Genomic DNA, 26,778 nt, shown 5'->3' with positions numbered 1-26,778 from the left:
CTTATCTAGTTAGACTAACAAATGCAAATCAGTGGAAGCTGTTATCTGAAAACCAGGCACGTGTTATTTAAAAGGCTGCTATCTGCAGACAATTATTTTCAAACATTCCAGTTAATTTAGCAGTGTTCAAGCTAACAGTCCCAGTAACCACAAGAGCTGGGTCAGAAACAGACATTCAAGATCTGGCTAAGCCTTAACAGTCTCCCGTATTTGAGAATTAAAGGTGAATCTTCTAGCCATTCTGTACAAATCTATTCACAGAAGTATTTCTAAAGTGTTATCAATGTGGTAAGAACAGTCTTATTTCATAGATGCAAGTGTTATTAAAATCCATATACTCTACCATTCTCTGAATGAAGGTAATAATTTGCTGACTGCTATTAACAAGCAAGGATTCATTATGCATTCTGTAGGAATCCTATACCTCAACGGATATGTATGTCAAACAAAAACCAACACAAAGGAAGAGATTCTAATTAAGGTGTCCCGCGCCCCAAAGCCTTGAAGTACGAGGTACCTTCCTGGGCCCTGCCCGCTCCCCGGAGACAGCCCAATTCCGGGCAGCCCTTCCCCGGGGCGCCCTAATGAGGGTTTCTATGGCTATCACCAAAGAAAAAAGGGAGGCGGCAGAAGGGGGAAGAGCGAGCAAGACAGAGAGCGTTAGCAGCAACCAGCGGCCCGACACAATCCCGTTCGCACCATCGCTGCCATTTCCATGGCAACCCCCGCTCTGACCTCTCCCGCCGAGCCCTCAAGGAGACGTGGGGGAGGGAGGTGCAGGGGTGCAGGGCCGAGCAAGGGGTTTGGCCTCCCAGCTGCAACTAAAACTGCTTTTCAATAAAGGAGTTTTCAGTCACTAAGGGAAAAAGGGAAAATGCCAAAACATTCCGTAAAAAGCAAAACTAATGTTTCACAGAACTAACACGAGACATCTGTGTGTCTACGAAGTACACCTGAGTATGAAATAAGGACGCTTGCCTTGGAAAAACACCCCAAATTTGATTACTGCGTAGAAGAGACCTGGTTTTAAGCAAGGCAGAGTTGTAGTGATGATGCACACAGGACGTGCCAATTGCTCAGCGTTCACCTTGCAGCAGCAAGGAAATTCCTGGGCCCTAAGGTTTCCAAAGCAAAACTTTAGAATAAAAACATTCTTCCTTTCTACTGAATTCTTGTGCTTCTCCTCATGCCTCCAGCTACCACTAATCGCACAACCAGCTCCCTGCCCTGTGCAGGCACGCAAACATTCAGGACACACTGCAGTTACTGCATAGAGCTCATTACCTGCTAGCAGAAAAATTCCATTCAGGATCACGCCAATCAGCACAGATTTCATGGCCGGCTCCTCGTGGACATTTGTGACAGTAATGGAAAAAAATGGGGGAGAATGGGGGGGAACAACCAAACGGCTGGACTGAAGCAGCGGAATGCGTGTAAGCGCTCCCTGATGCCAGCCAGGCAAAAGGGATTGGAGCTGAAACCAGCCAATATAAGAGAGACCTGCGCTGCAGTGAGGTCTAATCCAGCCCGGCTCTAAACCGCCCCAGCTGGCTTCTGTCAGCGCTGACATGAAGAATGCCTCTTTGCAGGGTATTCTCACGCCGTGCGTGACAGCAGTGCCCTGCAGCATCCACAGCATTAGCTCCGACAGTGGAAAGTCAAGGGGCAATCTCTTGCCCRTGCCACCTCCCAGGTGACTCTGCCGAGCTCCGTGAATGGAGCTAACATGCAGTAGGGCCAAAATAGGATTTTTCTTATTATAGGTTAAAACAAAAAGTTGCATTTCCACCACTGGAGGAGAGTCCCAAATGCAGAGCGTAACACTGGCTGCGCTGCACATTCGAGACTGACTTAACCAGGGACCAGGACTTCACGCAGAGCCTCATTCCTCCATGCGCCCTATTCCATGAGCTGGTGTCCACAAGCATTTCCACTGCACTACAGTCACAAACAAAAGTCTCAAGCTTTAACTACCATGACCGTTTCTCTGAAATCTAACTGAATGGAAACAAAACTTTGATAAAGAGACAATAAGCGTGAAGGAGGACCATAAAGCTGCCAAATGCCAAAACCCAGCAGCTCACCAGTTTTCCCCTCTGAAGAGTAATCATAATCTAAGAGTCCTCAACAAAAACCCCTCTTTGCCAGTATTTTCACATCAGCTTTCAATCAGTGCTCTGCTAACTATCTATCAGAGCAGCAAGGAAATGTCCTGCATTACGCTGACTGCACTGGTTCAGACATGGGACTTCAGAATCAAAGATCTCTCTCTTTCCCCTTAAAATTAGCTTACATTCCTTAAAATTTGTTGTTGTAATCTCCTTTTCCTCTGTGAATCTGGTTTTGGAAAAAAACATGGCTACATTCATATTGTACTGGAGAGGGTTCTTATTTCTGCAAAGAAGTGTTATTTACATCTGGGAGCTTTTCTCTGAGCCTCCAGTCTATSTTAGTATCAATGTCAGGTCCAGGCAAACAAAAACTCCCCCAAGTCAGAGTCGAGAATCTGCATTAGCAGTATCACTTGAAGATATTAAAAGAAAGCATTCCAGCAACTCTTGTAGCTAGTTTACTTTCTTCGCTTCACTCAATCCAAACATACCAGACAATTTCAGAGATATTTCAAGTGGGAGGGATGTGGCAAGCATTCATTTAGAGTCAAAACTTCTCAGAGAGTCACATCTGCGTGGTTTGCATGTGCAGTCCTATTCTAGCACAGATTTTAAATGCTGTATTAATTAATATGACCCTTCTGTTGTTACAGGGGGKGTGTGTGTGTGTGTGCGCGCGCGTGTGTGTGTGTGTGCGCGCATAACTGATCAAGAGAAAACAAGTGGGCAGTTTGTGCCCATTCCACTCCCTACTGCAACAATACAATATAACAACACCTGCAAAGATTGGAGAACATTACATCCCTTTAGAAGGATCCATTTTTTTATTTACACACACACACACACACACACACACACACACACACAGAGTCTATTCACACACAACTGATTGGCGATAATTAACCCAAATCCATGTAGCATAAGTCAGCACGGATTCTGACCCCCTACTTGTCATTACATCTTTTCATATTCATTACATGAAATAGTGTTAATTAGAAACTGCAATTGCTTCTTTTCCCAGGATCAGTCTAAGGATATATACGAAGTAGTGTTCTATTGGGGACGTAGAATGAGGTTGGGGAAATACACTGTCATGAAAATTCGAAATAGAATACACACATGCAAGACGAACTGCTTAAATAAGATTTCTTCCAAGCCAAAATGGTTGATCACAGGTTCCCTGTTTCAAACTACACACAAGTGAGGGGTCACTGCTTAGGTTCTTCTTTAAAACTGAAGGATTCCAAAGAAATTAGAAGGATCAGATGATTCATCTTCTAAAGGTTTTAATTCCTAGTTCTTACACACTGGCAAACACGCAAGTTATAAGATTGAATCACAGGGTTTAAGTTTAGAGAATTATTTTGTTCCTAATAATTTGTAATCATTCTTGGATGAGCACGAGATAAAGAATACTAAATATCTCAGAGAGTCCTTAGCAGAAAAATGTCAGAAAATGGAGAGTGAACTTTGGATAGAAGTATCCAAATTTCATACATGTTCCTTAGATAGAGATCAGCAACTTCCTCACCGTGTTGGTAAATGAATCCCAGAAATTTAGAAATTTCTTTCCAGGCTCCAGASACACCCGTTTTTGTCTCAAAAGCTAGCTTTCCCTTAAAGAAAGGAACAGAAATTTCTGGTCTGTCTTTAGTGTACAAACAGGTCACGTACTGCAAGGACAGGGCTAACTGCTAATTGGCAAGCAAGTCCATTATAATGGAAAATAATAAACATTGCTGATAAGCCTTTTAGGTGAAATCAACACACTGAATCTAGTCTAATATCTGCCATCTTGAAGTCACCTCTCTTGGTAAGGTGCCTTTAGAAGGCGGCAATCTTGCCATACCTGTGCATAGGAGAATACTTCTGTTGCTCTGGGATACTACTCTATGTATTTGCCTGGCTGATTCTAAAGAGGACATTAAGCTGGACTTCACCCATTTTCATTAGTAAAGAAGTCAAATTTAATTTATCAGAGTTGCTCCAACTTTAATAATCCTCTCAAAAACCTTTAACCATGGGGAGCGGGCATATCTCAGGTTGTCCACTAGTCAGAAAATTGATGCAAAGAGCTAGTTCAAAACAGACTCAAGCGCAATCACAAGCATCAGAATCTCAGGGGCCACTTTTGATCAAAACTCACCTGAAGGTCTAGACTGAAGCCTACATTCTTGCAGCATTCTGCAGATGGCAGCAAGTTTAAAAGGTCTGATTAACTACAGAGCTATGAAGGGAGCTCTCATATGTCTGTCTTAAGACAAAACCTCTTAAACTCTTCTAAAAATGGCTTAGACATTTTTACTGAATATCTGAGAACCAAATCTTGTCTACCAACAGTACATACACAGAAGTAATTCACCTCCCTGAAAGAACAGAGGGGAGTGGGGGTCTCATGAAGTACTGCCTAGCTCCCCCTTCAGCTATATTTACTAAAAGAGATTCTGTTCAAGGGCTAACAGTCCTCTAATCTCTTTACTATCTTAACCTTTTAGCTGCCTTTTCTGTGGCTCCACCTCTAAAACAAATCTGACATCGGGAAACATCTGCACAAAAAAATTTAAATCTATCCAAAGACGTTCAGAAGAAGTATCTCCCACTTAATTTCATGGGATTTTACGTTTAACCTATGACCAAGAAATTCAAGCCTATCTGAGTGTGGCCAGCACTCTTGCAGAGCAACCAAACAACACAAAAGGTATCCTGCTTCTTTCAAGACAACTGACAAAGACATTACAGCTGAACAAAATAAAATGGTTGATAAACACACCGATTACTACTGAAAGAAACGCACAATCACACTCCTTCCCAACTTTATCAACACATCACCTTCCGATTTCTCGTGAAAGCAGAAGAATTCCCAAGCAGTCTGTAAAAAAGCTCCAAGTTTTACCAGGGCCAGAAGGTGCTGCTGCCAAGGGAYGTTTGTGATTAGAAAGATAGAGCTCTTCCCCTCTCATTCAGGCTGGCCAATGCCACAGTACTGTGTTAGGGGACACGGCCTTTCTAGAGACAACTTTAGCAGGAGTGGAAACATGAGTGGGAATTCTCAGGCCATTTAGAGGTTTTTAAAGAAAGAACTAGCCATATTCCACATTAGTGATTACATTCTTCCAGGTTAAAAGTCACTTCCCAGTCCAACTGCAGGTACAAGTCTTTACTTCCTGGCCTAACTCATTGCCTAGTACATACGTGATGGATCAAAACCATTCCTATGAATAAATAATTCATTTGTTTTTTTTCCTAAAAGACTGGCTTTTCTGAATATGCTTTTTCTCTTTACCACAGTAGTCATCATTTCCAAGACCACCCAAGATTCATTCTCCTCTTTTCATTTAGCAGCCGCACAATGTTCCGATTCACCCTTCTTACACCCTCACAGGGCACATCCTCTACTTAGGCACAGGCTGACGCATGGCACTGCTTTTCCAGGGCCTGTTATGTGGTTCTCTCAGGAATGAGGCACCACGTTATTTTGTGACAACTACATTTCAGGGAAAGAGTTGTCTCATCTCCCTGCAACACTGAGACAGCACTGAGGTAGTTAATTTGCAAAGAAAGATTTTCTCCTGACTCACACTGTTATCCCTACACTCCCCAAATTCCTCAGACTGAAGGAAAGAAATACAGAAAGAGCCTCCTGCCGCCCCAAGAAAGCATTCCTCAGAGTAGCAAGTTCACTTTAATCAGCGGAGGCAGCTTAAGCCTAAGTTCATAGCAGATCTAAGTTGCCACAGAAATGTGTTTTGAACAGAAACATCATGGGAAGCTTCACAAACTTGTTCTGTGATCCTAATATGAAGTAATAAGCTGTTTACCCAGCATGACTATACTGGGATTAATTGACAAAGGAGGGGAGATTAATTGCTATTATTTCCCTGTCAGCTTCACTCCTCCACATGCCCTCGCTGATCGCACAGAGACTGCTCCCAGCCTTTCACCGTGTTCATGTGTCAGAACTACCTCGGCTGAGACAAAGTCCTTTACCAAAAGCAATATCCAGAAGAGCAACCTGCCTCTAATCCCCTTCAAGTACTAATGAACCCAAAACTGATGCAGGAGAATGAACTCTAGCTCTCCTTTGCCCACCATCCTGTGCTTCTGTCAGCTTTTCTGCCCATGAGCAAACTAAGACTTAGAAAGGATTAAACAGACCTGCAGTTTGGTAAAGCAAAATGAAATTCTAAACTCTGTGAGGGGTGCTGGGGCACCGAAGGAGGAAAAGCAAAATGGGYGCATGGGTGAGTGGGAATTTTGACAGGTAGGATAAGCTTCAAACCATCTCATTTGGACAATATCTCATCTCAGAAGTATAGCACTCTAACTACCCAAGAAGGGRCAATTTAGAGCTTAGATAAAAGCCTATGTTCAAAAGCCTCACCTACAAAAGCAAGTTTTTCTTGACCTAACCTACATTAGGTAGTAGGCAAACAAGATACACCACAAACCCCACAAGGAACTCACCCTGGTATTGGAATGTGTTAACCAGGAGCTGGTCCGAGATTCGGGGAGTGAAAGTACCTCTGGACYGGGTCTTCACAGGAAAGGGCTGCACAGACTTACTCCAGCATAGCTCAATCAATATGWGCACAGAAGGTAAACAGAAAACTTTCCTATTCAATCAACCCCTAAGACAGTCTAAGGAAGGCCGCTACCTACTGTTCCAAGAAGTTAGAGGACAAGGTTTTCTTTTGGCTTCAAGTTTTTCCTTTTCCCACGAGATGGCAGCCTAGCAACACTGCGGAAAGGCTACATCTGCCTCAAAACTACACAAGCACAAGATTGTGCTGGGACCACCTTTCTTATAAACTACTTTTTGGTATCAAATTGCTCAAAAGAGAGAGTATGTGTGCAATTAAGAGATGTAGAAGACAGAGTACAAACTTTAAACTGAGATGAGGTTTGGCATCAGTCAAGCATGGAAACAAAGGAAAATCTGCCCCAGTGACCACAGCTCTGAAGGAGAAGGGCTCTCACAAGCCAGTACCAAAATAACCTCTGCCAGTCAGAGAGAAGGCACACCATGGTACAAAGGCTATTTGTTAGAAGTCATTCCTCTCAGTTTTCATGCTGAGCTAGTGAACATGGTAATAATGAAAAAGAAATCATTATATGTTTGTGAACAAACATTAGAAATATATAATAAAAAAAAAAATTCCCATAGACAAGGGGAAAAAAAACCAGTTTGCTCTGCTATTTAGGACCTACCTATAGGAATACATAGTTTCTATGGTACTATAGGCACCCGGAAGGTGTGATACAGTCTTGTGTTCACCTTACCTTCCGACGCAGGGGCAACACTTACACTGCAGAACATTCAAGAGGCAACAGCCATCTCCACCTTCCATGCAAACAGCCACGTACCTTCCCAATGGAGCTGATGGGCAAGACTCACTATTTCAGTGTTTCACAGCTAGGAAACCGAAACCTGTTAGGGTCAGGCAGGGCATTCTGGAAGAATCCAGACTCCCCAGTCCCTTGTAAACAGAGAAGGCTTCATTTGCTCACATCACAGAGACCTTTTGACCTCTTACCATAGCAGATTACTGCCTTCAGCCAAAAATTGCTGGCTSTTATCATCCAGGGGTGTTAGGGAATAGAGATGTTTTACAGATGTTTTATGTGCTGGTAATCCAATCTGCTATAGTCAGTAGCTGGTGACAGCCAGACACTTAAGCACCCCTTTTTCTGCATTTATATACTTTTATTTGAAGGCTGGTTTTGTTCATCTTCATGTGTATAATATACATAGTTCTCCCAGTGAACTTTCACTCCAGGATACAGGTCCTCTAGCTATTCTGGTCTTAGGCTCTTCTACTTAGCTGATCGTATGTGTTAAAACCTACTTCAGAGCCTATCGCGTATTTCAGCAAAACCACACAGCTTTCCCATGGCACTTGAGTCCTGAACTGAAGAACTCCCTCTGCAGCACTTCTGAGCTCCACACAGTTCATCTCGCTTCTGTTCAGCTCCTGTGCCAGCCAGTGCTGGAATCCAGTCATGCAGCCGAGCAATAACACAGGCACTCAGTCAGCATCAGTTAACCAGACTGCCCTGATCCCCACCACCCTCGTTCACCAACGTTACCTGAATATCCTGGTGGGCAATGACAAAGGAAGCCATTAACAAGGTCCACACAGCGCCCTCCACTTTGGCATGGCTGGGATTCACACTCATCAATGTTAGTAGAGCAGGTGTCCCCTTTTAAAGTGAAAATACAAATAGCCATCTTGAGGGCATACATGCATCAGTGGAGGAGACAATCTGAATGACAATTGCATTCGTAATTTTTTGTTCTTATCTGTCATTTAAGCATGCAAAAGGATTCCTTGAACTATCACTTGTCTCTCCAGACTCTCTGGCAAATAGATACTATCACTGAAAAAAATAAGACGAAATGAAATAAGTAAAGGCCAAATGATTTGCCAGTGTCATGAAAGGGAGTAGTGGCAGGATCAGAACCTCTGAACCATTCTAGCTGTGCAACAGTGGACCAAACTCTCATCTCTCTCAAAAAGGAACAAAGTATTATTGTTTAACTCCTCCATCCAGGGAGGCTCTCCCAGCTGTTAAATCCATGCTTTTATAAATATTTGATAAACTAGAGGAAAGGCAATATTTCAGTGGAACATCCACAGAGTTTCTAACTCCGAGAGCAAGATACCAAGAACCCCCTCTTCTCCTACCTACTCTGATTATACAGCTGCTGTCATGACAGTATTCTCATCAAGGGAACACCTAGGACAGTTATCTGGGACTCCAGGGGATCAGCTGCCTCTGACGAGGAGTGTTTCACAGTTATCTTGTAGGAATGAATTCTGCCACATGCATGACAGACTGACAAAGAGAATCCACCCTGGCATTTTCATAGCCAGAGGGTATTCAGAGTACTTGGAAAGGGCACAGGCTATTGCCTCTGCTAGGGAAGGGGGGTGTTAAGAGAGGCTTGCTGGACGGAGGATGACATTCAGACAGCTGTCTGCAACACACAAACACAGTACATGAACAGAAACATGCTCCTGACGCATCAGGCTGCCGCCCCCTCGCAATACCAGTCATTAAGTGGCTTTTGCTGCACAGATAACACTGCTCCATCCCGACCTCCTCAAACTATGCAATCTCCATCAGGTGCAGACGAGGTGGAACACTTAATGCACAACTCACCTGCAAAGCCTGGCTGGCACCAGCAGAGGAAACCAGCTGCTTGGCTATAGCTGAAATCACTGGGGAAGTCGGGCTGTGTTCCATAATAGGCTTGGTTGGATCGCTCAAAGCATACACCTCCGTTGTGACAGGGATCTGCAGCGCACTCATCCACATCCTCCTCACACCGCTGCCCCATGTAACCTGCCAGGAAATACCAGTGTAAACATCATACGCACCTTCACTGACACTAGTCACCTAAATATTGTGGCTGCCTTAAAGGTGAAAAGAAGAGCCAAAAACATTGTGCTTAGCTAGTAGGGAGTCCTAGGGTCCTATTTACTTCAGTATGTCAAAGGCAGGAGCCAGACAACCAAYTTCCAGGAAAGCATTAGCACATGATCGAAAAGAGCATGATGGAAAAAGGCAGAAGAGAGGAGAAGGGAAATTTTACGGTTGAGAATCAGGATACATTTCCCAGCAACAAGGTCAGTTGGCTCCTGGGATGGCCTCTAAAGGGGAGCAGTGGCAGCCTCACTGTGTGGAATAATGAAAATAACACTGGACCATGCAGCATGATCATTGACTCTTCATTCTTCAAGAGAGCGATTTAGCATGCGCTTTCCACCACAGGGTGCTTAGATGACAACATAGCAAACCAGATTTCTAACCTACCTGGCCAGCAGGCACAGCTGTAGTTCTTGACTCCCTCCACACATGTGGCACTGTTCAGACAGGGTTCAGAGGCACACTCCAGAATATCCAACTCACAGTGGTCCCCTTCGAAGCCCGTGTCACTGCAGTCACAATGGTAGCTGARGGGCAAGAGAGCAATGAAGAAGCTCTTAATTTGATTGTCCAGCCCCTTATGAGGAAAGGGCAAACAGAGCTAAGCTGTCAGTCCTCACACCCACTTGTGGGGCAGAGGGAAAAGACAGTTCCATCTGCTCAAACAGGGCACACTAGTGACAGGGCAGATCAATCCCAGCAGAGTCTCTGAGCTCACACCTTACCTGTTAAAAGGTAGATTCAGACAGACAGGTATGTTCTCAGCCTAGACGGGCAGTTGCTTTTGCTGACCATGCTCTTCAATTAGCTCCCCTTTGTACCTTACATGTCAGCTGGAAGCAATAAAAGGAATCTTTTCCTTTGAGCATCCTAGGAGTTCTGCTAGTGGGAGGGGCATATTGCCATTAATCATTCTCTGAATTATTGCCACTGGGACCACAGGGATATAGAGAACACTAAATCCAATTCACCCCACGGATTTTTACCCTAATTTTGACAGGTTACACTAAGCACAACTTTAGATCATTCCTGGTATCCAACTGGCAAAACACCACTGATCTCTCACCTGTTAATGAGGTCGTGACATGTTCCRTTGTGCTCGCAGGGTTGGCTCACACATTCATCGATGTCCACCTCACACTGGATTCCTTGGTAACCCGGTGCACAGGCGCAGGTGTAGAACCCAACATGATCACTGCACAAGGCCCCATTCTGGCAAGGCTCTGAATCACATTCATCTATTTCAGCATCACAGTTTACGCCTTGGTTACAAAAGAAAGAAATATCTGTGTTAGGAATCCAGCAAAGTATAAATGTGCTGGCTGGAATTCTGAGCCGGAATCACAAAAGCCATGTTATCAGCTTAACTGGCTAGCATAGCCATCGTTTATAAATATTGCCATAAGGGCACTGGAAATTCATGAACAGGTAGTATGCAATGCTTATAAATTAGGGACCTTTAATTTTTATTTGCAAACAAAATTATTTTAGGTAGATTTTTGAATTTTAGTTTTATAACAAAACTAAATAATTTACATTATTTATGAAGCTTTGGTTTCTTTCATTCAGGTTTGTTGAAGTAGCTAACATATCAGCACTTCACAAATGACATCTATTTTCTGAATGCGCCATAAAATTTTGACCCTACTCACATGCATTCCTTAAAAATCTGATGACAACAGTTTTGGTTTCGGATTCTTTGAGTGCAGGGGGGATAGGGATGGGAAGAGAAGAATCAAACTGCTAATCACAGTGTTATTTACTTTTACCTATGATACAGCTCTTACAGTTTTAGTTAAATATAGTATTCTTCATTTGTCTTGTGCTGTTACTAATCAGATCCAGGGTTCTACATCAGAAGCAGTTGCATTTTGGGTATGGGAAGCAATCTCTACCTGTTTCTTCAAAATATTGTTCCATTTCTTTAAATGGTATTTGTAACTTGGCTTTGAGATCCCTAGGAAAAAAGCATTAAAGCAGTGCAAAATGCTAATTACTGTGATACTACATATTAGTAAGTTATTATATTATGAAATGCTACTAAAAGTTAGACATTAGCTCCAATATTACTAGCCAAGAGTAACAGAAAGTCATGCATTTTTGGTCCAAAGTCGTAACTTTCACTGACAGAATAAGAACTCCTATGCAAATATCCTACTATATTCCACCTCTTTGAGTCACCCATGGCCTGACATCACCTCCAAACCTTAGTCACTACAGTGGCACCTGCCAATCCATCTAATCCCCCCTTCTTGGCAAAGGCTCACCATGTAGTGGACATGGCCATCCTAATCCTGAAGGAATGTGGGCCCCCTAATCTGCTGGTTCAAACTTGTCAATACCCACACAAAACTTCCTTCACCCAAATTCCAGCTGCAAGCACCAGGAAACAACCCACCCTTGCTAACTGATGGTGCTAGAACCTCTCAGATCAGGATGAAGCACTAGATCACAAAGCAAAGCCTTATATTTGACATCAAAATAACTTGGAGCATGGCAAGCTCCTCCAGCTCCCTAGGCCATTTTATCCCCTCTTTGGCAGGGGAATTCCACAATTCTGAACTGAGGATTCAGCAGAAAGAGGAAAAAAAACCCCAAACTGATTTGTATAGACAGTATTATGTTTGATATTCAGAATCAGTAGTTATTTTAAGGTCTGTGGTTTTCTTCCCTCATCTCTTTTTTTTTTCTTTTTTTTTTTTTTTTAATCAGAGTGAGTGATTCAGCATCAGTGACTGCATTCCTGATGTTGTAACTTCCCTTCATTCCACTGGTAATCTGCAGCATTCCTTCACAGCAACCTAACTCTTGAAACACTTCAGTCTGTGACAAGGAGGAAGGCTGAGAAAGTTCATGTGCTAAGTGGTACCAGGCAGACACGAGCACAGCACAACTGCATTCCGCTCTGATAAGCGGAAGGGAGAACCTCCTGCTGCCTCCCTCGCAGATAACTCTGAGTCACCATTAGCCCACATGCACAAAACCCAGATACTTACATCACATGCAAAAAAATATTCTCTGGACCTGAAAGAGTTGGAAAAGAAACCTCCAACTGAAATCTACTGTATTCCAAAAAGACTACTTTCTCAGAGAAATCCTGCAGGACAGGATAAAGGACTACAAGCCAGATAGAGATTTGTCATACCTGTAAACACCAAGCTCACTCTTCCTGATGATAAATCTCTTTTCTTGTACATCTCCCTTAATTTCAGCCTGAGAGCCCATCACATCTACATTATATCCAGTACTCCAAGTCTCAGACAGTTCCCACTTTCACTCGTGGATCTGAATCTCTCAACAGCTGCATCATCCATGGGAATCAAAGCTCAACTATTGCCTGGAAGCCACAACAGCAAGCCCTATACCGTTATTCACACAGTACTGAACACTCCAGAAATCTGAGTTATGCAACAGAGATTTAGTCTCATGGCTGTAACGCAACAGCTCCTCAGGGCAGCTACTAACACTTTCACTAGACGTGTCACCAGCAGGCGCATTGTGGAACTGCATGAACAACGAGACGTAACCCAACCACCCGGCTAGTACACGAGCGTGAAAGGTACCTGTGTAGCCGGGGACACACTTGCACAAATAGTGATCCATCTCATTCAGGCAGGAGCCGTTGTTTTTACAGGGCCGGGACGCACACTCGTTGATGTCTATTTCGCAGTTGTATCCTTGGAACCCGGGCACGCAGAAACAGCTATACTCATTCACCCTGTCGCGGCAGATGGCTCCGTTCTGGCAGGGGCTGGAAGCGCACTCATCAATGTTGTCTTTGCAGTGGGCCCCGGTGAAGCCAGGTTGGCAGATGCAGGTATAGTCCCCAGGACCCTCGACACAGGTCCCGTTATTTAGGCAGGGGTGGCTAGAGCATACAGAGCTTTCTGTTCGGCATCCTTCTCCGTTCAGTCCTGTTTGACATTTACAGGTGTATCCATTTACACTGTCTACACATTCAAAATGAGGATCTTTACAAGGGTTGCCCTCACACTCGTTAATATTAATGTTACAATCAATACCTGTGAAGCCAGGCCTACAGATGCATTCATATTCCAGGAGCCCCGGCGTCCCGCGGCAAATCCTATGGGCAGGGCACTCATGGCTAACGCATGCATCATAGAGGAGTTCACAGTTTATGCCCCTGTATGCTACTGGCTGCATGGGGCAGGTGCACTGGTAACCCACTTCCAAATCCGTGCAGCTCCCACCATTCTCACATGGGGACGATGAACAGCTGCCATCATTTTCAGAGCATGAAGTGCCTGTTGAGAAAAGAGACTTTTTGTTAGTCTGAGTTAGTAGCCCTGAAGAAGTGAGCTCCTCCACCAATCACTAGGTATATTTCCGAGACCACCCACCTAAATTCCACACCGAAAGTGGCTGCTCTAGCCATTAACTAAGAAGGATACCAGAGAATCAAACATTTATCAGAGAGAAGACAATATGACAGGCCTTCTTACGATGGCAGTCAGGAATTTCTTGCTAAGACAGGTGACTAGATGCCCAGTTTTTAGGGGGCGCTTGCATTTCAGAACTGAACAGTTTGCCTCCCTTCCCATCCATGCCTGTCCAGGACTTGTGATCTTTCCTCTCAACCACAGATTTTACTTCTGCTTATTCATGCCTGCATCACTCTGAGAGCAGTGAAATGGGTCACCTTAAATTCATTCACAAGACGGATGAAGTTTGTGTAAAATCCACTGACTCCCTTGCTGGTAGGGCACAACACTCGTGCTTTGAAATCCACAAAGCCAGCCAGCCAGTTTCTGGTTCTATTTTAAGGCATTGGCTGTGGCTTTTAACATCCCAGCTGCTCCTTCTAGAATTTACATTTTTTCTGAGCTAGTCCACTACTGTTCTAAAGATGCTGCCATAAACAGTCCAACCCAAACTCCAAGCTGGGATATTTCACACATGATCTCTGATTCCATGGGGCAGCCCAAGGTTCAATAATCACTGGCCACACACCCTCTGCCTGCAGGACAGATATGCAGATTTACACAGCAGTAGAGTTTAAGCAAGGAAGAGCAGAGTCTGAAGAGATTCACTGTGCTGATGGCATTTCAGATCCAAACTCTTAGTCTTTGCAGAGCCAGAACATCAATCTAATATCCACACACCAGCAACTAATGTCAAGTCCAGATTCCCCTGCATCTGGGAGCATTTGTACATGATCAGTTTATTCACACCTAGTCACAATACCATTAACAGCAGCGTTTAAAAGGCTTTTCCCTAGTCGAGGAATTCCACCCTCCAGAAATGTGATGGGACATGCCATGATGGGACTGTGAATTTAATTCACATAAATGAGATTACACAAGATACATGATCTAGGAGAACAAAAAAGTGTTCAGTTCAGACATCTGTCAATCATGAAGGATGGAAGAATAAGGGGAATCCTCAATTCTTTTCCATCAAATTTACTTTGTGAAACAATCTGACTCATCAAAGGGGAGGACAACCTAGGGAACAGGAGATATTTGCCTTGATATTAGAAGGATATACACCCTGGATTCAGTGACAAAATTACACACTTTCAAAAGAAGCAAAATAAAAATAGTAAATAGTAAAAAGGCAATGCAAACTCCCCTCACAAAGGCAGCGGACATTAGCTTTCCATCCCACTGCAATTTTCTGATATCAGAGTTTTTCGCTCTGCTGTTTCCCATTCCGGGATACATAGGAGAGAAGCCGCGGGGTACAGATACTGCAGACTGATTCACGCGTAAGTGCTAGGAAACAACTAAACTTGTAGATAACTGCAAACAATTATATAGCAGATGTTTTGGAAACATCTGCGGGRAAAAAAAACAGCCACAAAGCAGAGGTAAAGCTCAAGAAATAGCAAATAGTATCTGAGAAATAGCTACTGCTCCTGATGAGGTGATCCTGACTTTGCCTAGCACTGCATATCTAGGATTCACTAGCATTTAACCTCTCCTTTAGATGCCACTGTGTGATCAGCCCTTTGCCCCATTCGCTGTCTTCTTTATATAACTGTGGGCCAGCTAGCGAAAGGCGTCAGTCTCGGGGAAACTCCACACTCCAGGTGGAGAGCAGCCAGTTACTCACATGGCCAGAGGCCTGCAGAGCTCTGACACTACACACAGCTCACTACCCCTGGCCTGCACTGCATTGCTGCTAGTAGAGGAAAGTTGTTTTAATGTGCCATGCTCCTTGCTAGGGATTTGCCAGGAACACACGCCACAGCATCGCTTCTCAGCTGACCTTCCACATTCCCTCATTCATGCCATCATTATCCCAGCCCATTTTTGGTCATGTTTGCCTTGCTCTGGTGCATCTTCTACACACCCACTAGCTAATCTGTGTCAGTGGTTTTCTATCAACTCACTGCCCATTGGCTCCTCAGCCTTTGTATACGAAGGTGGAGGCATCCGGCTTGAGGGCCTGAAAGGGATTTATAGGAGACTCTGGTTTACAAAAGCCTGCCCCTGCCCCTGACCTCCCCCTAATTCCTCCCACCAAAAGACTGCCGTGTTTCTAAGTCTTCTTTTAAGAGGCAGTGTTGATGGGGGATGGAGGGTGTTCAGGAATTTAGAGAGACCTTTCTCTTTCCAGCATCATCTCCATTGCCCAGCCGCCCTCCCTCTCTCATGCGATGCTGGGGAGAGCTGCTGTGCACTGCACTGTCCAGCAATCTCATTATTCTGCCATCAGCCCTTTTATTCTCAGATTCCCAGTCAGGCAGAAAACAAGGATGACGGAATCTGCCTGGAATCTCTTTAGCAATTAGCGTGGGGAGCCCAGGAAACTATTCTGCAAAAGAGCTTTACTAGGCAGGAGATATGAGCCTTTGTATACTTAATGAGTAACCAGTCCCAGCCTGCACTTTCCAGAGACCAGGAGCACAGTCTGGGATAAAAGAGAGACCAAGTCCACTGCATCTTCAAATGATTGCTCCGACTTGCAGCAAACTCCATCCGCAAAGAAACTCGCATTTCAACACAGTCACCGAGCATTGCTAGTGTAGACAGGTTATAGTCATTTCAAAGGCAACGTGCATAGTTTTCTGTTCCCATTATAAGCAGACAATCTAAACGCTACTTACAAATAGAGATAAATACCAAATTTTGCTGTTTCCTGTTTTTTCCAAATTCTTTCACAACAGATATACCTTTTAGTACCTTTTCCCAATTTTAGTTCATCATATGACTAGAATGCACAGTAATCTCTATTATTCATTAATGCTTGCCAATAACAAAAACATTCAGTGACAAATATACGGCCCCACAGCTGCACACAAACTTGTAGACACAGAATAGGGTCCAACTAAAGACAGACAACAAGACAAGAAAACATAAAACTTCATTAGAAGGTCAAAAAAACATCTTGGCTTAGCTTAGGAAGGCAGTGAAGTAATAAGGAGAATTCCATTCTCCTCTAAGTTCACTATGGTTATGAACAACGGCACCATTTGTTAATTAGTTACATTCACAGTTAAGTCATAATTTGTGTTGAATACCTAGTTACGTATAGGGTTATATAGGGAAAAGTTAAGTCCCTGAATTGTTATAGAACTAGTTTTAGCTAATAGTCCACTGCTAACCAACCATTCTGATTCCATCTATCATGGGCTTAGCAAAAAACATTTGTTCCTGCTTACTGGATTTATCTTCTAACTGCGAATGCTAAAACGTTCATGGCCTCAGGCAGAAAAGACAGCTGGGTGCACTGAAGGCTGAGCCAAGTTAAAAGTAACAACCCTCTTCACTCCTTGGTCTTCCTAACTAGTCTCAGCTCTTGGTAAACAAGGCGGTGGCCATTAAAAGATCTCTAGTACATCTTGGAATTTAAAATCAAATAGATGATTAATAACGGCTCCTTTCCACTCCACTTCAGTCTCTGTCACAACTTTGTGCCATTGGAGATGGTTCAAGCACAACCCTGGAGCCTTCCTGCATCGCAAGATAAGCCTTACCTGTRTGCGTCTACAACCTTGTCCCTTAACACAGTGATGCTGGTCAAGGAGACAGSTGATTACTAAAGAGAGCAAATTTCTCAAAACAAAGAAACCACTATTCTATTTCTGTCTCTCTCGAAGCCTTGAAAGGCCAGTAGAGCTAAGCAGCTGGCCTCTAACGGGGATGCCCAGGCAACGCGAGCAAAGAACCTGAAGTAGCACAGCATTGCTCATAAGGCATGTATGGAGCAGCCAGCAGAAGATCATCTGTGTGTTTGCCCTGCTCAGTAGAGGTTACAAGCACATTAACACTGACTCCAAGATTATCTCCCCTGTATGCAACATGCCCATACTAATACTGGAATAGTTTCCAAGGACAAAACATGCCCCTGTATAAATAAAGTATAATCCCAATATTCATTCAGTGGCATCGCTAACCTTTTGGCTATACAATTCGCCATAGACAAGACACTAACACACCACAGAATTCATTATAAATTGATGTCAAAAAGGGGGATTTCAACAGCACAGAACTGAGTATAGCACTTGGGACATCACCAGAAAGTTAAGCACAGTCTGCAAGAATTCAGGGCAAGAAATGGGTATTAAAGACTTAGGCTACCACTTAGTTTGAGAAAGACCGTGTATGACCTCTTTAGCTCTGCTTTTGATATTYTCATCAATCAGTCCTAGGTCTTACAGTAATTCCTCTCAATTTTGGTACAAATTATCATATGAACATGAATAGCATGTGAATATGCACCAAATGCTAACAACTATAATGAATAAATTAGCTTTTAGTGCTGCGCAATATATCAACTATGAAAACATGTCATTCAAACTACACTGTTTTATGAGAATGGCAAAGATTAGGTCAAAAAAGTCACTGAATGACAGGAGTTTATCGTTTTTCACAAAAGTAGTTGTTGCTGGATTAACAACAACATCCTGGATTTTTCCTCTGTGTTTCACAAGAGGAATGCTAACCTGTGATGTTCAGTAAGTGAAAAAAATGTAAAAAATATACTGCAGTCATACAGGCCTGCAACCCTACTCTGAAATGAAACTGGAGAGGACTACAGCTTCTTTGAAGAATACGTTCCAGGCATTTAGGGGTGGATTAGGGGGAACTTCAAAGGCTAATAGAGTCAGATATAAAGCATTCATTGAGCTCTGTCAGGGCAGGTCTGGTTTTACACTTTAAAGGTAGCTGACAAAGGATTTCCCTAAAAGATGGGGTTTATGACCTTTTGCATCACTTTAAGGCAAACAAAGAGCTATGACAAGCTCCACTGCCAGGCTCTGTTTTAATAATAAGCTTTAATAGATATCTTTTACTCAAACATTAAGAATGTTACAGCAGAATTTATTCGAGAATCTTTGGGGGTTTTATGCATGCATCTCAGACTCTTGCACTGGATTATAGTGAGGTAGGGAAGAGGATGATGTAGTCTTTGACACAGCCTTTCTTCCACAAAGTCTTTGTTTGTCATTGAAATTAAAAGTTGTAGTTAAAAATCTCTTCACTTTTGTTTCTTAAAGGCAAATCTTTTGTTGCTGGGATATTGTGATTTCATTAGTTGAACAGTTCCTACATCATTTTCCAGGCCAGACAGGACATCAGTTTCTAATATTTAACATTCAGACACTTACTATCCAGGAAAAAGAAAGAAAAAAATGAAGATATATAATTTTTTTCACCTTCATCCTTTCAAAAGTTATGATGAAATGCAGTGTATCTGATAGGTTACTTGACTGTTTTGAATACGTACGTGCTGAACAGAAAATGCTACATCTCTTCCTAGATCTCAGACACAAGCCCCACATATTAAGTTATACTACTTACAGTAAATTCCAAGCCAACTAGAGAACACACAGGAGATTTCTGCTTTTATTAAATGATCTTATCAAAGGGCAGTTGCAGCAGCCAGTTTTCTACCCATACAAAAAGAAATCAGAAACGAATGAGATGTTGGGCAATCTGAGATCCCACTGGTAGTAGTTCCCTGTCTCTCTCCCAGACGGTGCAGAGTAATATCTTGCTTTGGTAAGCCAGGACGAGATGTGGTTGCACTGCACTGGTGAAGAGTTGTGGGAACTGATAAAGACAGTGCGGGAGGAGGAGGTTCTCAAAGAACTGTAGCAAGATTTCTGTCTTTTCCTTTAAAAAACAACCAAAACCCCTTAACCTTGTTTATTCTCCACTATCTCACATATGTCCTGAAATCTCAATGGTCTGAAAATAAGCAAACAGCTTAAGTTCCATTTAAGCAAACAGTAATTTCCCCCACAACATGAATTGCATTGAAATAACTTTCACAGGTTCCCCTCTCCACCCTGATAGTCTGTTAGCACTACTGGCAGGAGAAGGTTTTACTAGAGGCTGCCACAGGGAGCTGCTAAGACAGTAGAGGGGACAAGGGGGTTAAGGACATTTTATTACTTCACTGCTTGTGAGATGGCATTACTCACTGGCTTGTATTTTTCACTTTTTCCTTTTCACAAGGTTGGTTTTTCAAAGCCTTGGGAAACTGTGACAGATGATGGACGCCCTTAAGCTGGGGATACAGCTGAACTCGTAGAAGATGCTCAGTATAACATCTTCATCAACTCAAGGAACATTTTCATCCTGTCACTCTCTCCTGGGTACAATCTCTCAGACAAATGTTTACAACCATAGATGCAAGTGGAATGGGATGAGGAGTCAGGATGCCAGAAGATTATTTCCAGGCCTGGCAAAAACTTAACATGAGCTTAAAGCAAGCCACTTCAACTTTGTGTATCAGTTTGTCCAACTTATAAAATAGCTACAAGTATACATTCTCACAAGTATCTTGTGAGATTAAAATATTCAAAGCCTTAAATACTTTACATTAGAGGTACTACAGAATTTAAAAGTTAGATATTTTCCACTCTGTATGACATGGAGTGATATGATTTCTGCACAGAATGCAAATATTACATTAGCAAAAGGAGAGAGGATCAAAGAAAAGGGGGTATTTTGTTTGCTTGTTTCTGGATTCACACTGACAATATCAGTGTGACAAGTAACAAGTTCCAGGCTCTGAAAACTTGCCCAATTCTACACTTAGCACTTTATATTAAACAAATAGCACCACACAAGACTTACTCCCTTCTAGTTTTTAATCATATATTTTCAGAAAAGACTGCTTGATGCTTACAAGCATTTATTCATATTTCCAAAATCATGCAGTAAATACCTTTTGTGCATGGATCAGCCCTGTTGAGTTCCTTGACCTCCATACTATTTTACATCTTGCTCCCTATGATCATCATCTTTCATGAAAGGCACTGCAGACTTGCAGAGAAAAGGGTTTCTTCAGTTATATTTCACCTGCCCTGCTCACTGCAACAAGTGGAAAAAGCCAAGCTACAACCAAGAGGTGAGAGCAAGAGCCTTCCCAGCAGCAGCCCCCAACTGCGCTGCAACAGCAGTTGAGCTAGAGGAACCTTCAAGTGCCTAAACTGTGAATGATCAAAATCGCAGCTTGATGCAATTTTTAGCAGTCAGGCCGTGGTCCTGCTGGTCACCCCAGCAGATTTCCTGCTAGAGAAAGACACCGAGGCTGAGGGGAGAAAGGGAACCCCTCCACCCCAAGTATCAGAGTAACACAACTACCGAAGAAACGCTGAATAAAGGAATGGAAAGAGTTGTTTCCATGACAACAGGAAAGCATGTGCTTATATTAGTAAATCCCTGCTGACCTCTGCTGATCCGTCCCTATTCTGGTCAGTGTAAAGGATTAACAACAGGGCACACACCATGGCCTGTTCCCAGGGTCCACACGACAACAAGGAGGATAGGGCAGGCCTGAACAGGGCTTTAACACTCCTTATCCTCTCTCCCCCACCCTGGCTAACTTTGGAAGGAGAGCAAGTCTGCTATGAAAAGCAATGGCAGAATGAAATCAAATCCTTCTGAAGAAAAGTCCCTTCAGTATGCTTGTCTAGGGAGCATATAAGGCCTTTGTAGGAAACATTTTGGGCATCCTAGGGCCTTACAAGCCCCATGTCCTTCTTGACACAGATTAAGAAACCCGGCAGAATGTCGCCATCTTCGATACAAACTAAATTTTGTGGGGTTCAGCATGGAGTAAGAGAGTCTAAATGCTTTCTCTCCAGATCCTGAGCAAACCTCCTGCTCCTAGTCATACTAGCATCAGGAAACAAGGCTCTGAAATTCTCTAAGACTGCTGACAAACTCATGAAATGCTAATAATTGGCACTGATTTTCACTTGGCCAGAATATTCTATATCCTATATTCATTCTCCAATATAACATAGTTATGGTCATCTTTTGATATGAACTTTTTTAACAGTGGAGTTTTCTATTCAACATAAGCAAATGGGATGTAGGCATGGAAACTTTCCAAAACATCGATGTTTGATTGAAACTACTGAGTCCATGGTCTGCAGCAGATCACCAAGTCTACCAGCAATCAGGAGAGGCTCTGCTGAAGTAATTCACTTCCACCTACCACCCCCCTACACACCACCAAATCACTTCCCATCAGCTTTTGTTTGAATTTCCTCAAATCATGTACAGGTGATGTCACCATTAAGATCAAGTATATTCATCTACTCTCCAGACCCTGCTACCTAGTGAGTTTTTCATAACTTGGACAACTTCCTTATTGGAGGCTTACAGACCACTCGGCAAACATACGGGATATCAGGAACAAGATTTGAGGGAAAAATTACAGTGAATAATTGAAATTCTTTCTCTCCGTTTTTCCATGACAACTATTTAAACTTTTGTACTCTTGCGCAAACAGAAAATAAGGGAGAAATGATACTTCAGTGAAATGGAAAACTCAGACTGAGATACCACCTGCTGAATCTAAACATTATCGTTATCACCCGAGGCTATCAGCTTGTCAGATCTGACAAGTTTTGTGAAGACATGGCACTATGACAAAAAAAAAAATCTCAAAATAATCCAAAAGCAGCTTTGGCAATCAGTAGCTAATACCTCTAAGGCAGTACTGAATAAACGGCCCAGCAATATGCTAGGGATCCCAGCCATGCCTCCAGCATCTTTCAGAAGAGTCATTTTTAAATGAGCCTTGTTATTCTTTGCCTTTATATATCTTGTTGGGTTTTGGTAGATTAAAGATGCAAACCCAGTCTCTTAGCAAACCTCCAGTTTGGAAACTAATTATAAAACCTCAGCTGAAGTCTCTGCACATAGTTCAGATTGAGGTCTTTCCTACCTCAAGTTTTAGATGCATGTTGTAGGTCCATCCTCCCAACCTACAGGCACTGCTTGCATGCGACTGGAGACCAACAGGTTCTAGGCCACAAGGTCGGTAAGTCAGGCTATGGGTATAGCAGAGGCTTTTTCATGATAGAGATATGTACACAATCTACTGGAGTAAAATACTTATAAAGGATTTATTAAAGCCTAGACCACTGGACTTCCATTAAGACAGATCTAAGATGATGTGCCTCGGTTTCCCCTTGTGAAATAAGCATAATATTTACCCCCCTCAAAGAAGCAGAATGCTGATTCCTGTCTCTCTCTCATCCAGCTTTTCCAGTGAATTGTTACAACTGTGCCAAATGGTGGGCAGCAATCCACAGGGCAGAGCGGTGCCGGTATTATGGCCAGAGACATTAATAGCATTAATCAGAAATAACACTTCAGGGAATTAAACTTTCTCATAACACAGAAAAAATAGCCAGCTAGACTTTTTTCATTATCTGTTCATTGTTTTGACACACATTTGAAGATGTAACTCCCATTATCTTGCTTTTAGGACCTGGAGAAAGACACATGAGCTATAAATCCATGTTTTATGTTAGTATTGCATATACTGCCACAGTAACTCTTTGATCTTCCGTTCTTATGACAGCCCAGTACTTCCCCTTAATAAACACTCCTTCAAGCCGACCTTCATGGCTTACACATTCTCTGATCTCTCAGCCATTTCCACAGATCAAACGCTGAAACAGGGGGTTTCCTGTGTATTCAGTTAACCGTGCTGATTCACAAGCTTTAATTTCTAATTCTTATTTAAATATACTGATAATCAACAAAGACAATGGTAAAACAGTTGAAAAGATTGTACTTCTTTGTTTCCATGCTTTGAAAAGAGTGTAAGATTTAAACTGTGTGATTGTCAGAGCTGATCTCAAAAGCTTGCATTAGAGCAGACAGCAAACCGCCAGAAAAAAGGTCTGTCTTCACGTGTTCTCCCTCAATAGGCGTCCACAGTATTTTCCAAGCCAAAGGTATGTGGACTACAGTGCTCATTGCTGGCTGGAGTTGTGGGAACAGAAATGAGTAGATATTCAGTTCTGTTCTCCAGAATCTACTTTAGGAGACAACAAACAAAGTAAGCTTAGAGCTATTCTGCCCATTACACAGACAGCAGTAAAACTGGAGTCATATGCAGGCTATGTACTATTATCAGTCCAGAGTTTATCTTAAACAATTGGAGCTACCGTAAATCAGGCTACAGGACTGTCCAACGGTTAGAGCTTGCAACAGGCCATCTGGAGAATCAGAATCTCCTCAGCAAATTCTGCACAAATAACTTTGTCTCTCTGTGCTTCAATGACATTTAGACTCAGTCAATTAGAAATAACAAAAAATAGTCATATAACTCACTATGGCAAGAAATGGCATTTCGTTATGGCCTTAAAAATTCTACAGGTGCTACATAAATACCATCATTCACTGCAGTTAAACTCTGGCAGAATTTCTCCTGCAAAATAGGAGCAGGTGCAAAGACTATGGAAATTGCAGCTTTTCTTGAGCCTTGCTAGCTACACCAAGACGTGTTATCCACCTGCACTCTGAAATAAAAAGATGTTCTCAGGAAGTTATTGTTCTAGGAAAGAGCTTTACCGAAGAGTGAAAAGCTATCAGTACAAAGGCAAAACAGCCCAAATCCCCAGAAGCATGCCAACCCCTTCACAGCCACATACTGAGCAATCCGTATATGCAATGGGCCTTCCTTCTGCACAACACAAAGCCACCATAATTGCTTCACACTTCAAACCAGTAGCTATGGCTACGAGATACAAAAGACAATCCTGCTGCTTCCCTGTGGCCAGAGGAATTCAAGGCACTTGGAGCCAACGCACCAGACAAAGAAGCTGGTACAAGGAAGAGAAAAAATTCAGGCAAAAAGCAAAACATAGTTCAACTTTCACATTCATGGTGATCAGAGCAAAGTAAATTTAGGGAGGCTTCAGAGGGGAAGAAAACAACTGTTGGGGAATAAAAAGAAAAGTTGGAAACTTTCTCCAGCTCTCAAAAAGACAGAAACATTATCACCCACTGATGTGAGAAAATCCTAAAGGATACCAGCAGAGAAAAGGCACTTCGAATGCATTTTGTGCATGTTCCCCATATTTTATCTTCACTTCTCATGCTGCCCTAGCTGAGTGGGAACCAAACAGGACTTTTATGTACCAGCCTGGCAATACTGAGGAGGGGATAAGGAGGCTTGTTCAGTCCCATTCATACCTTCCAGTAAAAGGTTGGACATGTTCCTGACATGACCTTATAATCCGTAGATGACTAAAACAGATGTCTAGGTCCAGATCTCCAGACACCCACTCCAGAAGAAACATAGAGATATCTATTTTTTAGGGAGCATAAGAAATTGTACACAGGGGTGAATTTTGGAGCCCAAGAGACATTCGTGTGAACTTGCAGAATACTAGTATACTCAAGTATATATTTTGACTATAAAGTAAGTTTTCAATGCTTAAAAAATAAAATTAAAAAACAGTACGATAGACTCTTTTGTTGCCTCATCATTTCCTGCACTTTCAGGAAGGATCTGTTTTCTTCAAAAATTTTAAGTGAGAATATGCAATTACTGCCTCCTTCCTCCACATTTTGTACCAGAGATATCTGACAATTAAACATATTGATATACTCCCCTCAATACCCCCCTCTATTCCCTAGAGACATTCCTAAACAGAATAGAATGGAAATAGACCTCTGCATTTCTTCTGTATGGGCACAGCTGTGAAATTCAGAACATTTCATTGGAGAAAACTGTTACTATATAGCTGAGTACTTAATTACACAAAAGTGCACACATTCCGCTCTCTTGTGAATAAACACATATACACATGTGCACAAGGAGAAAGAGAAGGAAATAGAGGGAAAGATATATCTAGAAAGAGAAAGAAATGGAGGGAAAGATATATCTAGAATGAAATGGCTTTTTATCTTCCAGAGAAGAAGTTTTCAAGCTCCAAATCTAACTGTGAGAGTGACATTTTGTTCATTTACCTTTGCAACACAAGGGCAGATCATAGTCTTGATCCAAAGTTACCGCATATTAGTTGGGTAAGAATCAGGCACAGWAGACAAAAACTTACCCCAAAGTAAGAGGAAAAGTGGCAGCAGGAGAGCAGCATTGTACACCCTGGATGTAGTCTTCTTTAATTCCATGACAAGTCTAAGAGTGGCTGTTCTAAAAACCTCAAAGGAGAAACAGTAGTTGCAAGCTAGTGAATAGCAGCTCTCCCCACATCACGGACTTTGGAGAATTTTCCCTACTACCGGCGCTCGCTCCATGCTCTGCAGGTTTGGGGACTAGCACTAACACCGTGGACAGAGTCGCTGTCCACTTTGAAATGCTTTACTCGTGCTCCTGGAACAAAGAGAAAATGCTGCCTGGATTGCATGGATTGAACTGCACAGGGCAAAATAAGCTGGAGCCACAGGGCACGACAGCTAAAGCCCTCACGCGCCAGCATTTTGAGGAAAAGCTCAGACTGTTAGAGATGGCAAGACAGTGAAGAAACGTGAGATTCACGGCACAAGGCAGGAAGGATCCTGTGGGTTTCTTTTTGTTTGTTTATTGTTGTTTTTTTAACTCCCCCTTCCACTTCATTAAGAAGCTGAACCTTGTATTTCCCCCATAGCCGTGACAGGAGCTCAGAACCTCACCAGCTTAGGGACTGACGTAGTCTGAGGTTCAATTCTAGGATGCAGGTTTCTGTATCACTTACTATTTACAAACAAAGTCCAGATGAGGATCAATCACAATTTTCTGATAGAGGCTGCTTTGTTCAAAGAAAAACAAGACAAAAGACACAAAAAGCCCACTGTTATACCCCAAGAGCAGAGATTATATCAGTCTTTGCTGCTGTCTCTCATATCAATAGAGATATGAGCCCACAAGATACATGAGCCCATAAGATGCACATGAACTACCTTCTTCCCATTAAGAAACAGCTATGGAGACCAACAGGAGAAGAATCTGTATAACACGAGCACCAAATCACCTCACCTGCTTTTATGGTCTGTGTATTTAGAAT

General features: G+C 42.6%; 1 protein-coding gene across 2 annotated transcripts in view; it reads right to left on the bottom strand.

Annotated features, from left to right (window-relative positions):
• CRB2 (crumbs 2, cell polarity complex component) overlaps positions 1-26,778 on the bottom strand; it is a 55,006-nt gene that overhangs the window by 20,103 nt on the left and 8,125 nt on the right. The window contains exons 1-6 of one of the 2 annotated variants that reach the window (XM_026089939.1): positions 25,834-26,024; positions 13,106-13,807; positions 10,609-10,804; positions 9,930-10,069; positions 9,276-9,458; positions 8,199-8,312 (exon numbers count right to left, since the gene is read on the bottom strand). In XM_026089939.1, the coding sequence (XP_025945724.1) occupies positions 8,199-8,312; positions 9,276-9,458; positions 9,930-10,069; positions 10,609-10,804; positions 13,106-13,807; positions 25,834-25,906 (1,408 nt within the window). In that variant the 5' untranslated portion in view covers positions 25,907-26,024. Of the gene's footprint in view, positions 1-8,198; positions 8,313-9,275; positions 9,459-9,929; positions 10,070-10,608; positions 10,805-13,105; positions 13,808-25,833; positions 26,025-26,778 lie in introns of those variants that run through there. The other variant, XM_026089930.1, reaches the window with a different exon arrangement.

Source organism: Apteryx rowi, unplaced genomic scaffold, assembly GCF_003343035.1.
Source record: "Apteryx rowi isolate R43461 unplaced genomic scaffold, aptRow1 scaffold_120, whole genome shotgun sequence".
NCBI classification, from domain to species: Eukaryota; Metazoa; Chordata; class Aves; order Apterygiformes; family Apterygidae; genus Apteryx; species Apteryx rowi.
The sequence above is the reverse complement of the archived record's forward strand: the minus strand, read 5'-3'. Positions and strand labels throughout refer to the sequence as shown.